Raw genomic sequence first — 22,232 nt, 5'->3', positions numbered from 1 at the left:
GTCAAGAGCACTAATGCACTGAAGTGGTTGGTAAGAAAGCGATTCTTGTTGATTTCTCTGATTGTGAGTTATCTTCATGGCTTTGTCTCAGCTTGTTTACACATGCACATACGGGGTACTAGAGAGCACGGTCCGGACAGCCAGTGCCTTATTCTCTCTCCTCAGGGGCAGCAGTAGTATTTACTGATGTGGTCTTTGCATTAAATACACAACCAAAGAAGCTGAGGTTTACTAAAAGGAAAATTCTTTTTTTTCCCCCTAGGAAAATTCTTAAAGAGCTCAAAAACAGGTAAGAGAAAGGTCAATTGGGCAGTTAGAGGTTTACACTCCGTCCCGGTGGTACTGGATGGTTTACACTTTATAGATATGCCCACAGTCCTCGTGGTACTGGAAAAGATTCATTCTCTGGTTCAGAATAATCACCAGCTACAGTGATTGGTTCAAAGGGAAGAATCTGGTCGGGTTAGTTGAAGGAGGAAAATTCATCCTTTCTAAGAATCGTGAGTCACAAGTTATTCATTCTTTCCTCAGATGTCAGCACTGATTCTACTGTCCCAGCTTAATAAGGGTGTAAAAATTCTTCTGGTTGAGATAAACTACCTTGAGAAGGAAGAGCCCTCTAAGACAGAAAGATGACAGGAAATGGGAAACACTACTTACAGTAATAAGGCACCGACACAGTAAGCACTGTGCACAGCCAGCCCCCGCTCGGGCTTTCCCGCTGCAGTCACTGCGCTTCCATCGCTGCTCGGGCCGCTTGGCCGTCCTGTCCTCACAACTTAAACACAAGACGCCTGGCAGACACGGGAAACCATACACCACTGGGCTATGATCGGGAAAGGCATTTGCTATATATACGCTTGTAATTCTTTCATTTATTTGGGATTGGGAATTGCTGTGCTGTCCAGGCTGGCCTCAGACTTGAGGCAATCCTCCTGCCTCAGCCTCCCAAGTATTGGGATTCCAGGTATGAGTTAACATACTTAGCTTCTGAAAGTTCACTTTTTAAAAAAAAATCAACTAAAAACTCATAAAAAAAATAACCTAAGAGAAATTATCCAAAGCAGCAACAATCAGAATTACTCACAGGTCTCTGTGGAGTTTGCTGAAGCACAGTTACTCACCCAGAAGTGCACTGTGTCTGTATTCCATCTTGTGCTGGGGGTTCTTCCTGAAACAGAAAAGGAGGCAAAGATAGACAGAGCTCTCCAGAGGCCGGGAGTGCTAAGAAAATAAAGCAGCATGCTCAGTACCCTACAGATAAAGCTAGGGCCCAAGAGCATCTTACAAAAGGATGTGTCGCTATTCCCTGCTCCCTCCTCCCTTCTTCCCTTTCCTCTGCTTCCTCCATCTCCTTCCGTATCAGGCATGTGCTACTCGGCCCAACAGTATCTGCCTTTTCGTTACAGTATTTACTGAGTGCGCATCCTGTGCCAGGTTAGCACCTCTGAACTCAAGAAACGACAGTATAGAGAGAGGGCAGACAAAGTAATAAACTAGACTTAAGAGCTTCATAATAATCAGATAATTAAATCTTCTACCTATAAAATATAGCACCAGTATAAAAATGTTCTTTTCTATCAGCTAAAACCTGTACACTTTGTAAAAATGTTCCATAATAAAGTTATATCTTTAAAGTACTACTTCAAAGTAAATTTCTGTGCCTCTGAAATTACTAAATAAAATAAATACTTTCTAATTATATGGAACCATCTGATTTATAAACAGTTGTTTCCTGGTTTTTAGCATTACCTAATATTTTATGTTTGTTCCAAGCATTTTCCTTATTCCACACAATTGGAAGTCATTATTAAGTGATGAGATTTAGAAAATTACAATGTCATTGCATGTAAGTTATAATGAGTTCTATTTGATTTTAGTTCACTTAGTCAAATTATAGCTAACTTGACTAGCATATTGAACAACACAAATTAAAAAAAGAAAAGAAAAAAACACAGTACCCTGCCCACTCAAGAGCAATTTAAACTCCCACCATAAGACATCCTCTATTGACTCTTAAGAAAAGTAAAAACTCTATAGACAGGAATGTCACTATTGAAAGGAGGGTAGGGATTACCACGAGGAACACCTGCTCAGAATCCTGGCTCACACACCCTTTGGCCAGCTAAGCCTCAGTTTCCCTGTCTGAGGAAGACTGACAACAGAGCCCACACCAGGTGAGGACGAGTTTGGTGGCGGAGAGGCACTGCCGGGATCAGTTCCAGCATCAGGCAGACTACTCTGCAGGCCAGCCCTGTGCCAAGTGTCTGGGCCATCTCCCTGATGCTAACAGCCTCTTTCCCCAGCTTTTCCTGTGGGTGAGTAGTAAACAGTGTAAGTGCGTGACTGTACGGCTAATTAGGGTCGAAATTCCACAGGCTTGAGGGCTGGAAACGAGTCTACCTAAGTCCACGTAGTTGGGGTAATTAACCTAAGCCTGACCTGCCGGAACGGAAACTTTAAGCTTGACAGAAGAAGAAGGAGACCACTGCCCTGTGCTCTCAGAGCGACAAGCGCAAAGCTTCTGTGGGCCTTCCCCGCTGAGCACGCTGGTGCAGGTGACCAACTTGTAGACTCAGTTCATGTTAGGACAGTGCCGAGCATCATGGACCAGGAATGGAAACAAGGCACTGACACCAAAGAGCTTCCTCCTTCATCAGGGAAAGAGATTCTGGGCAGCTCAGGAGTTCTGTCAGTTTTTAATTTTTAAAAAAATTCAGTTCTACTAAAATAAGAATAAGCCACTGACAAATACTCCTCTCCTCTCTCCTCTCTTACTATCCCCTTCGGTCCCCTCTGTCTCTCCTTCTCTCCCTCCTTTCCGTTCTTTTTTAGAAGTACTAGGGATCGAACCCAGGGACTTGAGCATGCCAGACAAGTATTCTAACCACTGAACTACAACCCTGACTGGTAAGTATTATTTTCTACATGGAACACTTATTATTTTATTATTTTCTGGAGTCACTTGAAACTTAAAGGGTTTTTTTTTCTTTTTCCATGAACATGTCCAGTCCTTCTCCCCACTTAATAACAGTTGAGCAGGATCACTGGAAAGTTAAATACGGTCTTCGTTGTTTATCATGAGTGTCCTTCAACATTCAGCTTAGAAATTCCAAGTACGTAAATGTTGGGCTTTCCAAACAAGTGAAACAGGTGAACCAAAAGCTACAGGCTGCCTGACACGGGCTGGCAGGACAAGAGGTGAACAGGACTGCCACTTTCAAACAGAAGGCGAAGATGCAGTGTCATAAGACGGGGTGCAGTAACCAGCACTGTGGCTCTGCATCTCTCCTGCATCTGGTCACCTCCCACACCCTCCCTTCCCTGGGCCTCTCTACTGATGGCTCTGAGGAAGCAGCTTCTGTTTCCTCTCTGACAGGCTATCTTCAGAGGGCTCTCTGCAATTATAACACAAACTCCTTTTCTGGTAGCTTGACCAATGCTGCAGGCCAACACTCAGGGGTTCTGCACAAATTTTTCTAGTGGGTTCCTGGAGACAGGACAGCACAGGGATCCGCGACTCCTAAGGCTACACACTCAAACAGGAGCTTTCCAAAGACCCTACCCCTCTAAGCACTGGGGCAGGGGCCACTACCAGGGAGACAGCGTCCCTGGCACCTGCTTGCTACGTGGGCTCCAAGACCCATGTCTGGTTAAATGAAGGCAGCTCGGTATTGAGTTCTCTGTGACCCAAGGACAACATCAAGGTGACTGAGGAAACAAGAAAGGTTGCTCACTCTCAACTCTCTTTTCCAGTTAGTTTGTAACATCTCAGAGCGGTAAAGCAAAGAAATAAAAGGGACACACAGGGGGAGAAGAAGAAGTCAAACTACCCCTCTTTGTAAGTGACACGGTCCTCTCTTTAAGAAGCCTACACCTCCACCAGAAGATTCACAGTGGGCAGTTCCAGCAAAGTGGCAGACATAAGATCAACATCTAGGGCTTTTCCAGTGAGGAAAGACTTAAGTTTTTAAGACATAAAAAACTGACAGGATTAAAGAAAAAAAATAAACATACAAGTAAAGAGGTTTAAAAATTCGGAAGAATTTTTGTTACTGAGACGATCTGAACAACACACAACACACGATCCGACAACAGAGGAACTAGCTGGGGCATCTGCAGATGCAGCCTGGAGAGCCCTGGTGTGTTCAGTAACAATGGCCATGTGTGACAGCGCCAGAGGCCGTACATTCAGTCGGCAGTCTGGACTCAGAGTTACCTATGTGCATTAAAGCTCGCTGGGTTTGGGATTACTTTCTTCTGTAGTTTGGTTAAATTCAAGCCGACTCAATCATTAAACCAGGTTTCAAAATAACAAGAATCTTTTCTGTCAATGTAATATGCTTGCTGCCTGGTTGGGGAGACATTACAATAAAGACAGACTGTGGTATGGACAGGTCTACTCTGCCTGATACAGGGGGAGGGTGACAGTGTGGACGTGCAGGGGGAGGCTCTGCCTGACATGGGGGAGAAAGACAGTGTGGACATGCAGGGGGAGGCTCTGCCTGACACGGGGAGGGGAACAACAATGTGGATGGACAGAGGGAAGGCTCCCGTGTTCTTCAGCTGTCACTGAGTCCTGGGCATTGCCAAGAGGGGTGGATTAGTGGGAGCTGAGGAAGCAGACAGAAACAGAGATAACATTCCCAATCGACTTATAAATCACATCTCAGAGTCTTCATAGAGTATGTATTGCAGTATATTATAACTTAATCTGTGTATTTTAGACAGGAATACAGAAAAGCTTCAGGTACTTATAAAAATTGATAAAAATTTAGAATTATCAGAAAGAAAATGTGTTCTACATAAATTTAATGAAAACTATACTGCAGGCTTAAGATGAAGAGCCATTCAAGTCACTCGGTCTCACCTGGCTGAGAAGCGCTGAGGGAGGAGAGAGGAGGGCAGCCACAGGCTCAGGTTCCTTACCTGTAACAAGACGCCCCATAGGGACACTCGGGCCTGTCACCAGCTACATCTCCATCTGTGTCTTGGACGTCTCCATAATCACTATCACCAGGGTGGCTGAAGTGTTGAAAATGGAGAGGGTTCTTCCTGTGAGGGGGTAAACACACTGTCAGAAGAAAAATCACAGCAAGTTATGGGTCTGTAGTCGCTGTAGTGAAACCAAGCAATGCCGGATTATTCCAGAAGGGAACCAAAGCCTGCGCTGCTGATGCAAACACAGAAGACATCTCCATGCCGTGTGGGTGGGCAACTTGACAGAGTTGCTGGAAAACGATCCAGGAATGGAGTCCTGTGAAGAGAATTCTGGGTGCTTGTGAGAAAACCCCAAGAAAGCAAAACAAGAGTCTTGTGACTTCGGTTTCTTCAAACACAGAATTGTTCTTGGAATGTGCTTTCATGCTCCTCCCAGGGGTAACAGACAGAAGTGAGTTTACTTCAATTTACTCATTATTGCTGCTGCCATTTAATTAGATGTTTAATCTATCCCTTATATGCCTCTATGAAAAACGTGTTTCCATGTGTGGCTTGTCCTTGTATCTGTGCACAGTTTGAACTCATGAGACCTTTACTCAGGGGCCTTTCCTAACCCTCAGAGCACAGACTGCCTGGGACTCGGAATAAAGCAGCTATTGCACTAGACTTTGGGTCACCTCATTTATTGGCTCCGTTCTCCCAGGTCCCACCATCCCTAGAGTGGTGACACCAGTCACAGCTAGTCAGCACAGGACTCCCAGGGAAACATCAGGTCCTAGTGTCACGTGACAAGTTATGTGTACAAAATGGCATTTTGTGAACATTACATCATTCACAGAGATATACAACAAATACAAGCGTCTATGGCCTTTGAAGATTTCTGTATCCTCTGCTAAGATAAACGCATTACCAGCACTCCAGAGAGACCCACGTTTCCTTTCTAGTCATTAACCTCATTTGAATATACGAAGTATTCTGTTCTGTCTTCTAAAGGCAGCCGATCTCTTCAGTTCAGGCCTCTCCTCTGCTCTTAGAATGATTACCAGAGCCATTTCTTCATGTGTGTTCACCCTGGTAGACATGTATTACTAGAGCTGAGAGCCATCTCTTCATGTGTGTTTACCCTGGTAGAAATGTAAAGTGAGAAACCAGAAAGTATGTTTATTTATTTAAAATAATAATAATATACCTTTTCACATTTTACAAATATCATTTAACAGCTTTTAAAAACTCACCTTTGTATTTTTATTTGTGTGTGTTGTGAGTGTGTGTGTGCATATGTGCATGTGTGTGTGTGTGTGTGTGTGTGTGTAAACCCTGGCACACACGTGGAGGTCAGAGGACAACTTGTGGGAGTTCATCTTTCCTCTGACTATGTGTGTTTTAGGGATCCAACTCAGGTCATTAGGCTTGGTGGCAAGAGCATGTGCCCACTGTCTTGGTTAGCTTTCTATTGCTGTGGTCAACCACTGATGAAAAGCAACCTGGGGAAAACAGGGTTTGTGCCCACTCACAACTCAGGTTACACAACATCGCTGAGGGAAGCTGGGGCAGGAACCTGGAGGCGGAACCTGGATTAGAGGCCATGGAGGACGCTGCTTGCTGGCTTGCTCACTCCTCAGGCTGGCTCAGCCTGCTTTCTTGTACAACTCAAGACCACCTGCTCAGAGTTGACCCCTCCCAACATCAGTCAATCAAGAAAATGTCCCACAGGCTTGCCTACAGTCCAACCTCATGGAAGTATTTCTTTTTTTCCAATTGAGGTTCCCTACTCTCAGATGATTCTAGCTTGTGCCAAGTTGACAAAATAATACTACTAAACAACTATCCAGCACAGGCACTGACACGTCCCACTGACCCTTAAATAACTGCTTAGCTCCAATATAAAATTTGTGCATCTGGCTTTTCTTCCTTGTTCTGCATCTGATCAGTAGTAACAACAATGCTCTGTGGTCTCTAGGGAACTCTACTGTGTGCTTATGACAATTACATTCTAAATATCATAATATTGCAGAAAAACCAGATGGAACTGCAAACCCATGTTCAGTGAGATGAGCCAGCCCCAGAGGAACAAACGCTACACTTTCTCCTATGTGGATCCTAGAGTTAGGCAGGGTCATTAAATGACAAAGGGCAGAAAGAGGGAGATAGATCTTAAAGGGGAAGGGAAAACAGAGAGACAGTAACTTAATAAATGTGAGGTGAAAGTGGGACTGGAGCTGTTTGGGAAGAAAAGGGAATCAGCCAGTTGGGGGAAGGGGTAAAAGGAGCACAGAGAGCCAACATGATGGTGCACGCCTTTAATCCCAGCACTCAGGAGTCAGAGGCAGGAGGATCTCTGTGAGTTTGAGGCCAGTCTAGTCTACATAGCAAGTTCCAGGACAAGCAGGGATATTCTATATCCTGTCTCAAAAAACAAAAAAAAGAACATGGAAGACAACAGAGGAGGATAAATTAGAATAAATTACACTAACAAATATATGAAAATATTGTAATAAAACCCATGACCTTGCACATAAATTTTTAAAAATTGAAACACAAAACAAAGAGGAACGTAAACTAAGAAAATATAGAGACTTGGGATATTATCCACTTGAGAGAGTGGAAGCGGTTAAAGAGGCTGAAGAAAAGCTAGGCTTTTGATGATTTTATAGATATGGATCTGTATGGCTATGTGGGTTTATCTCAAACTCACTATGCCATTCTTCTCCCTTCTTATAAACATAAACATCTCCTCTTTGTTACAAATATATTTTGATTTAAACATTTTTTAGACATTCTTTATTTCACATTTAATAAGTAGTTACTGCCTAAAGCTGAGTGATTACAACTAACATATCATTATAAACTACAAATGAATTATTATTTGATAAAACAGTTACTCCTTTTAATGAAAGGAAATGACAGTGTTGAATACTGCCATTCATTGAATTATATCCCCTTCAAGTCTCCTACATTACACTAGTCTCCAAAATACCCGTGAGAGAGATAATGACGGTTAAGTGAGGTCATAATGCTGGGCTCTAACACAAACTGACTGGTATCTGCCGAGGTGAGGAAGAGACCCCAGGAAAATGACCTACGGAGAAAAAGCACCAAGAAAACAACCACCTTCACAGCAAGAAGAGAAGTCAGGCCTGCAGACTCTGAAGTCTAGCACTTCTAGTGTCCAGAATTGAGAGAAGGTAAATTCTGTTACTAAAGCAAGCCCGTCTGCAGGATTGTGTTATGGCTGCCTTAGCCAACTAATGCAGGCACAGAACATCTTTCAAAATTCAAAGTAATAGACAGCTTACATTTTGCTGTAGATTTTTTTAAACGTTTTCCCCCTATTTATCAATAACGATTTATCGATTTATCAATTATCGATTATCATTATCACCAGGCAGGATTCAAACCCGTGTCCCTGGGCACTAGAGCAGAGCGGCTCAAGCTACTTTTGCTGTAGATTTTTATACTGTGTTCTAGGCTTAAGGACATCCCACAGACAATAACATCATGTCTAAATTTAAAACTTGGAGCTGTTGAAACTGAAAAATATCATTACTCTAATGCTAAAATATTGTTACTCTAATGCTAAAATGGCAGTGTGTTTTAACGAGGAGTAACTAGAGTGTGCGGTGTGTGCACTCTCTGCACACAGCATGGGGACACACTACGTAGACACAGATTGACAAGAGGAATGGCTAACAACAGAAACACACCGATTAGCAAGTACTGCTATAAACCCACGGTCTAAAACTAAGATTAAAATTTAAATGCATGAAATATGAACTCATAAAAATTTCATTTTCCTAATTTTCAAAGTAGAACATTTTCTATTTTATGGAAAAGTATGAATAGACATATAACACAATGCCTAAACACAATCTAAAGTTATCTGAGTAGATGGGTACAATAACTATTTTTAAAATTATCTCTTTAAAATTAAAACATTAAATAAGCAGGTATTTAAGTCTGTGTGATTCAGTTTTTAAGTCTGGATTCCCTGGTATCCAGACCCTTGCATTAGTCAGCATGTCTGAACATAAACATTTAATTCCCCATTGTATATCTTAAAAGCTGCTGGCAGGATTTGCCAGAATGCACAGTGGGAAGTGCCAGCGGGTAGAACTGCACTGAAGAGCCCCACTCTAAGGCAAGGGTTTACTAAGCTCTCACACACCAGCACTGACGCTCTGGGCTGATGACCCCAGAGGCCACCGTACCTGTAGCAGTTAGCCCCATACATGCAGGACGTCCTCCGGACCTTGCTTTCTTCTGAGCAGCCGACAACTGAGTCAGCAGCCATGGCGTGCGAAGCATCAGGACTGCGGGGAGCAGAGCTGGACTCTGGATGAAGTCCTGGCGATGTCTCAGGGAGCGCCTTACTCTGGACACTCGACTGACTCTCACCCTCGTCATTAGCTGCCGGTTTGCTGATAGCTTTGTGTCTGGAGACCTCACCAAGTTCCTCTACTGAAACTGTGTTGCTCGGTTCATTTGTCTTCACGGTATCCATATCTGGGTCACTTACTGTGACTGAAGACAATGATTCTGGGACTTCCTGTAAAAGAAATCGAGAAAAGGCATCCCTTCAAAAAAGAGAACTTAAAAAAAAATGAAAATCAAAGTTTAAGACGACAAAAGCACAAGTTCTACGACATGAAAAGTTACTGAAGACACCATTTTCTGGTTTTACTTCAGAAACTTCTTAACAATTTGTAGTTCTTACAGTATCAATTTATAGCTATAATGATACTCTCTTTCCTGTCACATAATCTAACTCAAAAAGTTCTTAAATGTGATACTTACTTCTCTCTAAACAATGGTACTTTCCACATGGCAGAAGGATCAAGCTGGTTCATGTCTGCTGATAAATCTGCATGAGGGTCTGCTATCACCAATTGGAGAAAGCAAGCAACTTTCCTTCGAGACGGTCTGGTAAGTGTCAGTTTAGCCAAGTAAGCCCTAGAGAGCTGACAACCGCCATCTTGTTAAAGGATGAAACAGATACCCACCCTCTGATACTGATCACCCATAGACGACTGTGCTCTCACCTCTCAGCAAAGCGGCTTCTTTCCACAGAGAAAGAACACAACAGGTCAGAAAGCAGAGAATAAGCGACTGTGGAGAGCCCCACCTTAAACGGGAGAGCTACAGCACAGTCCCTGCGCCCAAGGCACAGGCACGCTGCACCAAGGGGATATTCTAACCATTCCTGTAAGCTTTTTTAACTTGGACTGGCCACCGGCATGAAGAGTAGGCCTTGTCTCCGGAAACAATCACTTAAGTACTCCTCTTCCTGGAAAGTAGAAACATTGCTAACTCTCTAACATCAAATGTCCTTGTTAGCCAAGTCACAGATACGAAGAGCACACACCAGACACACATGAATGTGCTCACCTCCGTTTCTAAGGGCTCGGGGTCTGTTGGCTGCCATCTGGTGGAAGCTCATTTTAGCACTAATGGATAGCTAATAGTTCAAACTTCTTGACATTTTCACATGACTTCTTTTAGACTAATTATTTAAATGGCTCAATATTTTTAAAGGAAAAATATTTGGAAATACTACCCATTCTGGCTAATCATGTTCTCCACGGAATGTGGGTCTTACCATGGCTCTGCACACCAGCAGATAGTCTAGGGAAAGCAGTCGCTTGGCTGTCTCTTGTAACTTACACTTGGATGGTGGCATTTAGGCTACATCTCTCTGTACCAAACATTCTGTTCCCAAGCTTCTCTACCACACCCCAATCCCATCCCCTTCCATTGAGGACCAACAGGCACAGCCAACAGCTAGAACTCAGGGACCGGCGCTGAGAAGTCCTGATCCTACCAGCCCACTCAACAGCTCTCCCCTATTTCCTTCATTCCTGTTCAGCTGTGGGTGAGTCAGTAAGTCTGCCAGCTGAGCGAATAGTCAAAACTGTGTTAGATTACTGTTCCTGAGGTACTTCTGGGCTCTAGAGGTCATTTTCCATCCTTAGAAAGGAAGGACGTGACTGCTCAGAAACACCACACTTCCCTAGGCCTTAGAAGCTCCCGTCTTCTCAGGTATCTTTGTGCAAAGCCTGGGGGTGAAAGGGCAGATGATTTTCATGCCCTTGAACAAGCCCCACAGGAAAGGGGTATTCTCACTGCTAGGGTTCCTTCACGGGGTAGTCATAGCATTGTTCCAGCATCCAGCCACAGCAAAGCTTGGGGGAAACAATCCCACTCATTTATTTATTATTAGCCAATCTATTTCAGAACAAAGAGATACATCGGGAAGTAATAAAATCAATTAGAACACAACCTTTCTATAAAATATTGTAGAGATGGTCACCTAATAGTGGCATGACTAAGGATACTTTTAAAGGGGTTTATTTATGTAGTGTAGCGGTGGTGCTTGCATATCCCCATAGGCATACACAGAGGCCAGAGCAGGATAGCGGATGCCGTTCTCTCTTAGTCTTCACACTAGGGCTCAAAACAGGTTCTTTTAAACTAGGCTGGTTGGCCAGAGAACTTTCCAGATCTGCCTGCCTCTTCCCTCCAATGCTGGGGTCACAGGCAAGTGAGGCTGTGTTTGGTTTTTCATGTGGGTACTGGAGATGGTCTCATGCTTTCATGGTAAGTGTTCTTACCCACTGAGGCATCTTCCTTGCCCTCTAGGACGTTGTTAACTAAAGAACAACATTATTCTATGACGATATTTAAAGTTTTACGTATTCTCTCACACCACCTCTTATCAGAGATTTTGAAGCAGTTAATGACGATTCCAGAGACCCTCAGTCAGTCAAAATGCAGAAAGCAAATGACAGTGGGTGCCCAAACCCCACTCCTAACCTGAAGGCTCAGGGTAAGCCATGGAGAGGGGGCAGAAGGCCTTTAAGAGGGAGGGGACCAAAACACCTGCTGTAAGACAATGTCTCCTAAACATGGCAGGGAGCCTGTACCCACCAAACCTCAACAATGTAGTCTAAATGAGACCTGTATAATGAAAACACCATTTGATATGCCAACACAGATGAAGGAAATCTAACAAGACCCCAGCCCTAGATAAAGAGCTGCCACAATCAACTGCCACTGAGAGAGGGAGATTCCATTTTCTCCAGGGATGAGTCCTCTGATAGGTCATCTAGTCCCAAAGGAGAAGCCTTAAACACATGAACACATAAGCAGCACGGGGTGGATTCAGTAGGTTGCGTGTGTGCCTTAGAGTTTAACAAAGAGAATTAAAGAGGAAGGGGTCATAAATTTAAGTGGGAGTGGGGGAAGGGATGGAAATAGGTACTCAAGTATTAAACTCTCAAAAAATTTAAATTAAAAAATTCTCTTAGCCAAGAGCAGTCACACACACACCTGTCATCACAGTCCTTGAACGCTGTGGCAGAGGGAGCAAGTTACGAGCCAAGCTAAGTTACATTGCGAAACCATGTCAGAAACGAATACAACATCTCTATATATGCATGTGTGAGCATTTGCCTGTGTAAATCCTGATGAATATTTTGTAAGGCTACAAAAGTCAGTACAACAATAGGACTGAAGGACAAGGCACATGGAAGCCTTCATCTTTAATATATATGCTTCTGGATATTCTATTTTGGTAATAAGCTTGTATTATTCTGCTATTTAAAAATGAAAAACTAAAGAGAATGAAATGTATAATATCATAGTTCAACTTTCTGCAGTTCTAAGAAACAAAGAATCTGTTTTATTGAAAACTAAACTTTAGTTCCTCACCAGAACATGCACACATTCCGATTTAGAGAGAAAGGAAGATTAAAATCACAGGTGTCAATATTACAATAAGACAGATAGCTGGGCATGGTGGCATATACCTTTAATCCCAGCACTTAGGAGGTAGAGGCAGGTGGATCTCTTTGAATTCAAGGCCAGTCTGATCTACATTGTGAGTTATAGGACAGCCAGGGTTATGTAGGGAGACCCGAGATACCCCATCCCCCCAAAAATCAAATGAGACACAAAAGCTGGAAATCATAATGCTCTTTATGGAGCTCATGCAATATTAATATATAGCGGCCTTGGCATTCAAGAATTTAACATTCTTGGTTTCAATTATTTATAAATGATCCCAAAATCCATTACACACAGTAATTTTTAAGTTTGCTGATACATAAATTTGAAATGTGCCAATTCCAAAGCTCATGGGCTTAAGCAAGACAGTACCTGGGGCGGGAGTGGGGGTAAGGGAGCAGGAAAAAGGGAAGGTGCAAGGAGGAGGATGAGGGCTTCAGTTTTACATAGCATCCCCCGCTGTGCACTAAGATTTGATGGACACGTAAAGGATTAGGCATGGGAGGCTAGAGAGTCACGGTAACAGTAGAAAGATCACCTACAAAGTAAGTCTATGTGCTTGAGACTGGAGATCCTGGGGCTAGTGGTCCTTTGAGGAAGACAGAACGCACTTTTAAGACTATTAAAATAGCTCGGCAACGTGTCTAGTAAGCACTTCCCTGCCCTTGGTCATCTGAAGCTTTAATGTACTGCAAGAGGTAGGATAAAGAACTGCCCTCTAACATAAATCCAGCAGGGTGAGCTGCTGTTTCCAAGATGCTCTTGGCAGGAACGTCTGTGCTGATAAGGTGCCTAAAAGTCCTGTATCAATCCCATTAACATTTCTGGGAGAATACTGGAAAAGCCCCGGCCTCATACCCAAGCCTCAGACTGAGAGTTCAAGCACTAGCGAACTACTGCTTCCTAAGGTCTAGTCCCTGAAACTGAGAACCTAACAACTGAGATCCTCTGTCCTCTACCGTACTTTCTCCCTACACATTATCTATCTATCCCAGCTGGAAGCTTGGAACCTGTCTTTCATGCCTCCTGCTTTCCCCGGACCCATTGTTCGGACACTGAGCACTGAAGTTCTGCACCCTAGGCGCTTTCCCAACGCAATGTCTCTCTGTCCTTAAGTGGCTCAAAGTCTCTGCATTTCCTAATCTTGTCAATACAATTGTCATTCTCCTGTCTATTCCAACCTCTCTCTAGAAAGCTAAAAGGACCTCAGTGGCCAATACATTTTTAGTCCCTCTTCCTGTGAAGGTCTCTACTGCTGGCTTCAATTTTAAATGAATGCCCTTCCTTGTATCCAAATTTCTAAGGACAACATTTGACTGACTATCCCTTATTCAAAACGTTTATGACCAGAAATGCTTAAGATTTCTGAGTTTTTGGAGTCTGGAGTATTTGTAAAGATTTACAGTTGAGCACCAATATCTGAAACTATCCAAAGTCCCAAGTGAGTTGAGAATCTTGTCAGTATGGAAAAAGTTTCAATTTTTACTTTACTTTGGGATTAGGGATTCTCAGTATGTATTTGCTCTCCCTTGCTCTCATACTTAGTCTGTCATCTACCTGGAACCTTGTAACTTTCTATGACCAAAAAGTACAGCAGAAATGGCCAGTTCTAGCCCTGAGCCTTAAAAGATCTGGCAGCTTTTAAAAATTTTACCCTCTTGGAATTCAGCTGTCAGGTAAAGGTATTCAGTCTCAACTACCTATGGTAACTGGAGGGAGAAAGGCCCAGCAAGCTTTCACATAGTCCATCAATCCTTGTAGAGGCACTATTCTGGACAGCAAAGTCAGTTGGGATGAACGCACCTCTGCTAATACCAAAAATGTGTCATAAAAGAGGTGTCCAATCAAGCCCAGCCAACTCATAGAACTGTGTGAAATAATTGTGTTAAGTGATTAAGTGCAGGGCTTGCTTTGATTACAGCAAGAGATAACTAATAATTTTATGATAGTATTTTGCAGAAGTTGTTTTGGTTGTGCTTCCTTTTGTGACTGTTCTAATTAGATTACATAAAAGAAACACTGCTGTCTCAGTGTCCATGCTACAGGAACAAAGCACCACAGCCCAGGTCATTTATAAACCACAGAATGTATTTTCTCAGTGTCTATGCCATTAGAACAGAGTATCACAGCCCAGGCCACGTATTCTCTCAGTTTGGAGTACCAGAATGTACGGTCAGCTGTGACATCTGATGTGGGAATTCCTGCTCTGTCCTAATAGGGCAGAAGAGAAAGGAGGACAAACGTGTTCTGACGGAGGCACAGCAGGACGTGCACTTCCATCCTCTTACGACAAAAGGGCAGACAGAGTGTACCGACTCCTGTGGGCTTGTTTAGCAGTGTGAGTCCACTCACAAGCATGGATCCTACTGATCAATTGATCAAGCACCTGCTAATGCAACTGCACAGGGAGAGTAGGACTTTTAGATGTAGGTGTCAATATAGAATTGTATAGGAGACATAGGATCCAAACCACAGCAGTGTCCTTTTCATTGACTCCAGATCCCTCACTTTGGCCATAAGCTGGACAGATGCACAGCCTGTAAGGATGCAGCAAACCCATAGAACTGACAAAGTCCTGGACTATAAACAAACAATTGGTGTCATGAAGAGAGAAGTACTAGCCGCAAAACTCGCACAGTCTAATGTGCACAACAAGAAAACCCACTGCACACACAAGCGTCTACTGTGGCCACCAGAGCTCCTGAGCAGCGTGACGTGGGCTTCAGTTTCCTCCGGGTACAGAAGGATGGCTGGCGCATCAGCAGCTCTCCTTGAGGGCTTGTTCAAATCGCAGGAGCACACTTAAGGCACTAATTATACACAGGCCATGGACTACATGAGTCACATCTCAGGAAATGGGCCAGAAAGGATTTCTGCCCATTCTCCCCACTTCATTTTCCAGCCTTTCTTAGGGAAATGTCTACAGTCCTGGACTGAGGTCTTGTAAGGCAGCTCTGCATATTAGACTAGATGGGCCAGCCAACCTTTTGTTTTCTCTCTCGATGAACTTGTCTCCCTGTTCTTTGCTGTGCTATCCCATCAAGATTGGATGCTCTCCAGGGCTAAGAACTAAGACAAACAGGGTACACACAGAGAGTGAGCTTGGCCAAGTCTGGCTTGGAACTTCAGCTTCAGCCTTGTCCTCTGGCTCAACTTCACTAGAGCCCAGCACAGAGGTTATGACAGTTTGGGCCTCTTCTCCACTAAACAAAGAAAGGTAAGCTCCCTCAGGACCCTCCCGGGAAGAACAACTGTAGAGCTGATGGCCCCTCCTGGATCTGCTGTGCTCCCTGATGTCACCAAAACCTCACAGACGCCTTAACTAACTGGAATCTGCTTACTGCTTTTCTCCTACTTATTAGCTAACAAGATATTTCTTAAAGTTTTCTTATAATTATCAAACTTAGTCAGTATGAAACATATTAAAACATCTCTTTGAAACTAAATATTTCTTGTAAAATAGGCAAAGTGAATTGGTATGCTCACTATTCAAAATATAGGAATACTAAAATTTTTTATAAGACAAGCTGCATTTTAGAAGATTTAACAGCAAATATCTATGAGCCAGAATTTATCTTGCTTGGATTTCTTACACTTGACTCCATTAGTAAACAAAGACATTGAGTCTTAGAGAACAGATCCACTTCTCTGGCAGGGAGAGCGGCTAGGGAGAGTCTGCTCTCTCCCTAGGGAAGGTGCTGTATGAGTCTGACCTCTGGGAAGCTGGTGACATTTCACTGACCCAGTGTGCCCGCCACCAGGGCAGGACCTGCCTGGCTTCCTGAGACTAAGAGGCCCACAGAAGAGCTCAGGCAGCGGCCTACAGGACCATAAAAACTGTCACCTTCAGCTACCACTGGCAAAGGAAAAAGGCCTGGGGCCACTGCTACTGCTTCCTGTTAAAATGCATCAGTATGCGCAAACCCCATGCAAGCTCCGGCTCCACAGAATCCAGCTAGAGGAAGCAGGTGAGCATGATTTCCTGCTAACTGAGGCGCTCACAGCTTTTGATAACTGCTGGGAGAGAGGGTCGTGTTTGCCAAGGATGTGACCCCTGGTAAATTAGTCACAGTCCAGGCAGCCTTCACTCCTAAGACTACACAAAGTGGATCTGATGGGACTGGGAGAGAGAAAACTCAGCTATGTAGGTAGGAGCAGAAGAATGGAGAGGGTGATTATGGGAGAAGTTAAGGAATACAAAATTCCCAAAGAATAAATAAAATTATTGATTTCTTTTTTAAAAAGTCTGGCTTATATTAATATGCTACAACATCCAAGTTAAAAAAAAATGAAAACTTCATATAATAAACAGGCCTCATTTTTTTTTAACTATCCACCATCAAGGAATGTCAATTCAGCCAAACCATTCTAGAGGATTGGTACCAACAGGAAGAGGAACCAAAGGTCTGCAATCACTGAAGAGCCACAGCAAAGTGACCCTTGGCACTGTGACACCCGGTCCACCATTCGCTCTTCTCGTCGGCCTCGTTCACAGTGGTTACATGAGGTCCACACACAACAGCAACCAGGTGCTCAGAACAAACTAAGACAAGAGCCAAGCGGTCTCCACCCTTTCTACTCTGAAATACATTCTACAATGCAAATTCTCCCTCTATATTAAAAATTAATTTTAATAAAGCAAAAAATGGGGGGTAGGAGAGATGGCTCTGCAGTTAAGAACACTGACTTCTTGTTCTTCCAGAGGACCCAGGTTCAACTCCCAGCACCCACATGGCAGCTCACGAGGGTCTGTAACTCCAGTTCCAGGGGATCTGGTGCCCTCTTTAAAACATAGAGATAGATAGACAGATAGATAGATAGATAGATATAGAGAGAGCGCTAGTTTTTAATCTATATAAACTCAAAAAAGGGGCAGCTTAGTTTGGTAAATCAGCACATAATTCATTCCTATCACTTGATTTTATCCAAATGGCTGAAAGGAACTAATTACTGTCTCAAATATCAGACAAAGAAAATAAATAATACACTTTTTAATCACCTTAGATGAAACAACTGGATCTTCTTGATCAGAACTTTTACATTTTTTCCCAGGATCCTGTTCTGCCGACACACGTTCTGAATTTCCTGGTGGAATCAATCGCTTTCTTCCATGACATGTGATGTTCACTGGGGCTTTATCTTTGCAGACTCCTTCTTTTCCACCCCTCTGGACAGCAGCATCCTTATCTAACACACAGACAGACACACACAAAGAACAAGAAGAAAACCACTTCCTGTATCTTCAAAGGTCAATACTCCACATACTAAAGAGGATAAAATAGCAAATGCTCACAGCTGTGCTCAGTGGGTGGGGTAGCTCAGTGGGTGGGGTGCTCAGTGGGTGGAGTAGCTCAGTGGGTGGGGTAGCGCAGTGGGTGGGGTAGCTCAGCGGGTGGGGCAGCTCAGCGGGTGGGGCAGCTCAGTGGGTGGGGTAGCTCAGTGGGTGGGGCAGCTCAGTGGGTGGGGTAGCTCAGTGGGTGGGGTAGCTCAGTGGGTGGGGTATCTCAGCGGGTGGGGTAGCTCAGTGGATGGGGTAGCTCAGTGGGTGGGGTATCTCAGTGGGTGGGGTAGCTCAGTGGATGGGGCAGCTCAGTGGGTGGGGCAGCTCAGTGGGTGGGGTAGCTCAGTGGGTGGGGCAGCTCAGTGGGTGGGGTATCTCAGCGGGTGGGGTAGCTCAGTGGATGGGGTAGCTCAGTGGGTGGGGTAGCTCAGTGGATGGGGCAGCTCAGTGGGTGGGGCAGCTCAGTGGGTGGGGTAGCTCAGTGGGTGGGGTAGCTCAGTGGGTGGGGTAGCTCAGTGGGTGGGGTAACTGCTGTGCAAGCTGAAGGGTCTGAGTTTGGATCCAGCACCAACACAAGAAAAAGAAAAAAAAAAGGTGGGGGTAGAGTTTTGTGGGCCTGTAACCCCAGCACTTGTGGTGGTGACAGAGATAAAGATCAGCTGGGGTTGATGCTGGCCAGTGGGTGGAGCCAAACTCCACCAAGCTCCAGATCTGGTGAGAGATCCTATCTTGAGGGGTACAGCCCAGAGTAATAGAGATGGTCACCAGCAAAATCCAAGCTTCACTGCGGTAACGTCCACTGGGAAATACCCAGTTACACATCTCAGACAGCATTAGGTGGCACAGTGGCCAAGACCTCCAACCCCAGAGAGCACCGGGCTCAGAGGCACTGGGCACTTTAATGTTCACTCCAACCCCGTCTTTTGTTTGAATCTGCAAAGCAGCCATTGTAAGAACTCATGGAGTCACTAGAAGTAAAGGAACTAAGAGAGAACCCGACAGATCTGTTACAATTTCTTAAATTGTAGCAATAATTTTCTCTGAGAAAAGCTGACAGAGTAGCCCAATGAATTTTATGTCCTGAAAGTCTACCAGCAAGTAAGAAATCCAGCCTAAATTATTACAGATATATGTAAAAAACTCCAAAATCCCAGAAAGAGAACATCCTCTGCAGACTGTAAATAAAGAAATCTCTTAACAATGGACACTGTATTCCACATATTATCCAAAGTTCAGTGTAGTTGGTGAACCATAGTAAGGATCCCATTTATCAACAAATTCATAATCACCTAATCAGAAAAGATGAACCAGTCTGTACTGCGGGAGGAAAACACTCCTGGTTAATTGTGTCCTCTATACTGCAGCGGGAGCTCCTGAGGGCACAGACTCCAGGGCCTTGCTTCCCATCCTCCCCTCAGGAAGGTCTGCAGGGCCAGAAAATGTGCCTCAGATAAAACTAGTGCTCAAGACTTTTGACTGAGTGAATTATAAATACAACTACAATGCGTCTGAAGATTCCCTGGAGAGCTAGGATGCAGGTGTGAAACAATTTGTAGTTGCTGTCATTCTAAGGCAGAGTTTAGTAATATTCTTCTAGAAAAAGACACAGAATATGACGTTCTGTAGAGAGCTACAGGATGTCGGCTGCAGCCACTCAGCCCTGCCTTCCCGACAGAGGCCTTCATCACATAGACTGGTGAGCACCGCTCCAGCCACTCAGCCCTGCCTTCCCGACAGAGGCCGTCATCAGACAGAGACTGGTGAGCACCGCTCCAGCCACTCAGCCCTGCCTTCCCGACAGAGGCCGTCATCAGACAGAGACTGGTGAGCACGGCTGCACTCCAGTACAAGTTTACTCACGAAAATGGGCAGTGGCCACATCTGGCCTATGGGCATCAGTCACTTAGCCTTATTCTGAAGGACACCCAAAGGGTCTAGAGCAGTTCAGGGAATAAACTCCACTGGAACATGGCTGTAGAGAGCAGAGGAAGTGCTGAGCAAACAAATGTGCTGTTGGCATGGGCACAGCCATGTTGAGAACTGCAATGTCCCAGTCCCACGGGATAACCTTCCATGGGAGTCTGAGTGTAGATGCTGACAATGTGTGCAGAAAATATACACCACAGCTTCCTCCCTGTGGATATTTATGGCCTGAAGACCACTCCCACAGAGACAGTTCCTACTGAGATAAACTAAGCCTGCCTCCGCCTCCTTGTTTACCTATATATCATAAACTGGCCTCCTGTTCAGCTATATACAATGACCCTGACTCCTTGCCCTATTTGTGTGTGTGTGTGTGTGTGTGTAACACATACATACTCAACTGCATATATACATACGTACATACGTACATACATACACAAACACACACACAGGCATGCTGAGCTTCCAGGGTGCTGCAGTTTTTCCATCTGAGAGCCCAGTCTACTCAATCCAGGATTTTCTGTGTTTCTGTGTTTCCGTGTGTTTATATTTCTTCACTGCTCCTCACCATCCCAATCAGGTTCATCCCTGCGGCTGTGCAGCATTCAACAACTGTCTACATCATCAGCAGAACTACCCATCGCACCAAAGCAGGAGTAACACAGAGTAGTCACCTTTCATTCAGTCATTTCCCCGTTTCATTACGGTCAATTATGGAAAGTTCCAGATAAAGTTCATCCATTTAAGTGCATGTTCTTCTAAGTAGTACAATGGATCTCACGATCCTGTTCCTTTTTTAAACACACGTCTCTAGCACGCTCAGGCTAGTGTGTCTTCTATTAGACCAGCTGCTGTGCCGCAGCACCTGCAGTCAAGCAAGGATTATTTATTCCAAATGTCTCCAAAGCACAGAATAGAGACACTGGCAAATTGCTGCAAATGCAATGTTTGCAACATCTCAAAATCATTTGTGTGTGTGTGTGTGAGAGAGAGAGAGAGACAGAGAGAGACAGAGAGACAGGGGGAGGGTAGAAGAGGGGGGGCAAGACAGAGAGGGCGAGGGGGGGGTGGGGGGAGAGGATACATAGAGGAGACAGCTATCAGAACACACAATGCTGACACCTTGGTATTGGATCTCTGGCCTCCAGAACTGTGAGAAAGTAAATCACATAGGACATTTAGGCTACAGTACTCTGTTACAGTGGGCAGAACTAGGGTAAACTTCCTCAGATAACAGAGAGGCATAAACTTCTCAATGCATTTTACCAGGGGTTTTACATTAAAACCCCTCACAACACTTTACACTAAAATAAAATTATAGCTCAACATCACTTAAAACAATCATTTTAAAAATCCTTAAAAACTAAAAGGGACATAAAAAAGAGAAAAATCAGCTGAGGTAGAATTTGTTCACCAAGTGAGGACCTAAGTTCAATTCCCAGAATTGAAAAGTAAACAAAAGAGCCCAAGAGTCAAAGGGGTTTATTAAGAATGCAAGGCTGATTTAGTATCAAGTCCTACAATGCACAGGAAAGGCATTTGATATCAAATCCTACGATGTATAGGAAAGGTATTTGATATCAAATCCTACTGATATACAGGAATGACACTTAACACTTAAAATGTGCTAAAACAGAAACCTTAAGAAAAATCACAAACAGAAAAGGGCTAGGATAGAGCCAAACATGACCAGCAAAAGGAAAAGTCAATGAAATGACTGCTGATGATATTTTGCTATACTCCTAGACTGGAGTCTAGCATAATCGTCATCAGAGAGGCTTCATGCAGCAAACTGACGGGAACAGATACAGAGGCCCACAGTCAAACATTAGGTGGAGGTCGAGAAATCCTGAGGAAGAGAGAGAGGAAGAATTATAGGAGCCACAGGGGTCAAAGACACCACAAATAAAATAAATAAAATAAAATAAAAACACAGAATCACTAACCTGGGCTCATAGGGGCTCACAGAGACTGAACTGACAGTCAGGGAGCCTGCATGGGACTGACCAGGCCCTCTGCATATGGCATGGCTGTGTAGCTTGGTCCTCTTGTGGGGCTCGTACAGTGGAGTGAGAGCTGTCTGACTCTTTTGCCTCTTTTGGGACCCTTTCCTCCTATTGGGTTTTCTTATCCAGCCCTAATATGAGGGAAGGTGCCTAATCTTATTGTAACTTGATATGCCATGTTTGGTTGATATCCCTGGGAGGCCTACACTTTTCTGAAAGGAAACACAGTGAAACTGTAGGAGAGGGGAAGTGGGGGAGGATCTTCAGTAGGAATGTATTATATGGGAGAAGAAAGATAC

The 22,232-nt window shown here is 44.1% G+C and overlaps 1 protein-coding gene across 4 annotated transcripts in view; it reads right to left on the bottom strand.

The window, feature by feature from the left end:
• Positions 1-22,232, bottom strand: part of Aplf (aprataxin and PNKP like factor) — a 64,616-nt gene that overhangs the window by 22,026 nt on the left and 20,358 nt on the right. For 3 of the 4 annotated variants that reach the window (XM_085690613.2, XM_048416481.3, XM_048416482.3), the window contains exons 6-9: positions 17,723-17,910; positions 9,150-9,487; positions 4,930-5,055; positions 1,125-1,171 (exon numbers count right to left, since the gene is read on the bottom strand). In XM_085690613.2, the coding sequence (XP_085546739.2) occupies positions 1,125-1,171; positions 4,930-5,055; positions 9,150-9,487; positions 17,723-17,910 (699 nt within the window). The remainder of the gene's footprint in view (positions 1-1,124; positions 1,172-4,929; positions 5,056-9,149; positions 9,488-17,722; positions 17,911-22,232) is intronic. The other variant, XM_048416483.3, reaches the window with a different exon arrangement.

This window comes from Myodes glareolus, chromosome 6 (genome assembly GCF_982192425.1).
Source record: "Myodes glareolus chromosome 6, mMyoGla1.1, whole genome shotgun sequence".
NCBI classification, from domain to species: Eukaryota; Metazoa; Chordata; class Mammalia; order Rodentia; family Cricetidae; genus Myodes; species Myodes glareolus.
Note: the sequence above shows the minus strand (reverse complement) of the source record. Positions and strands in the feature narration are given on the sequence as shown.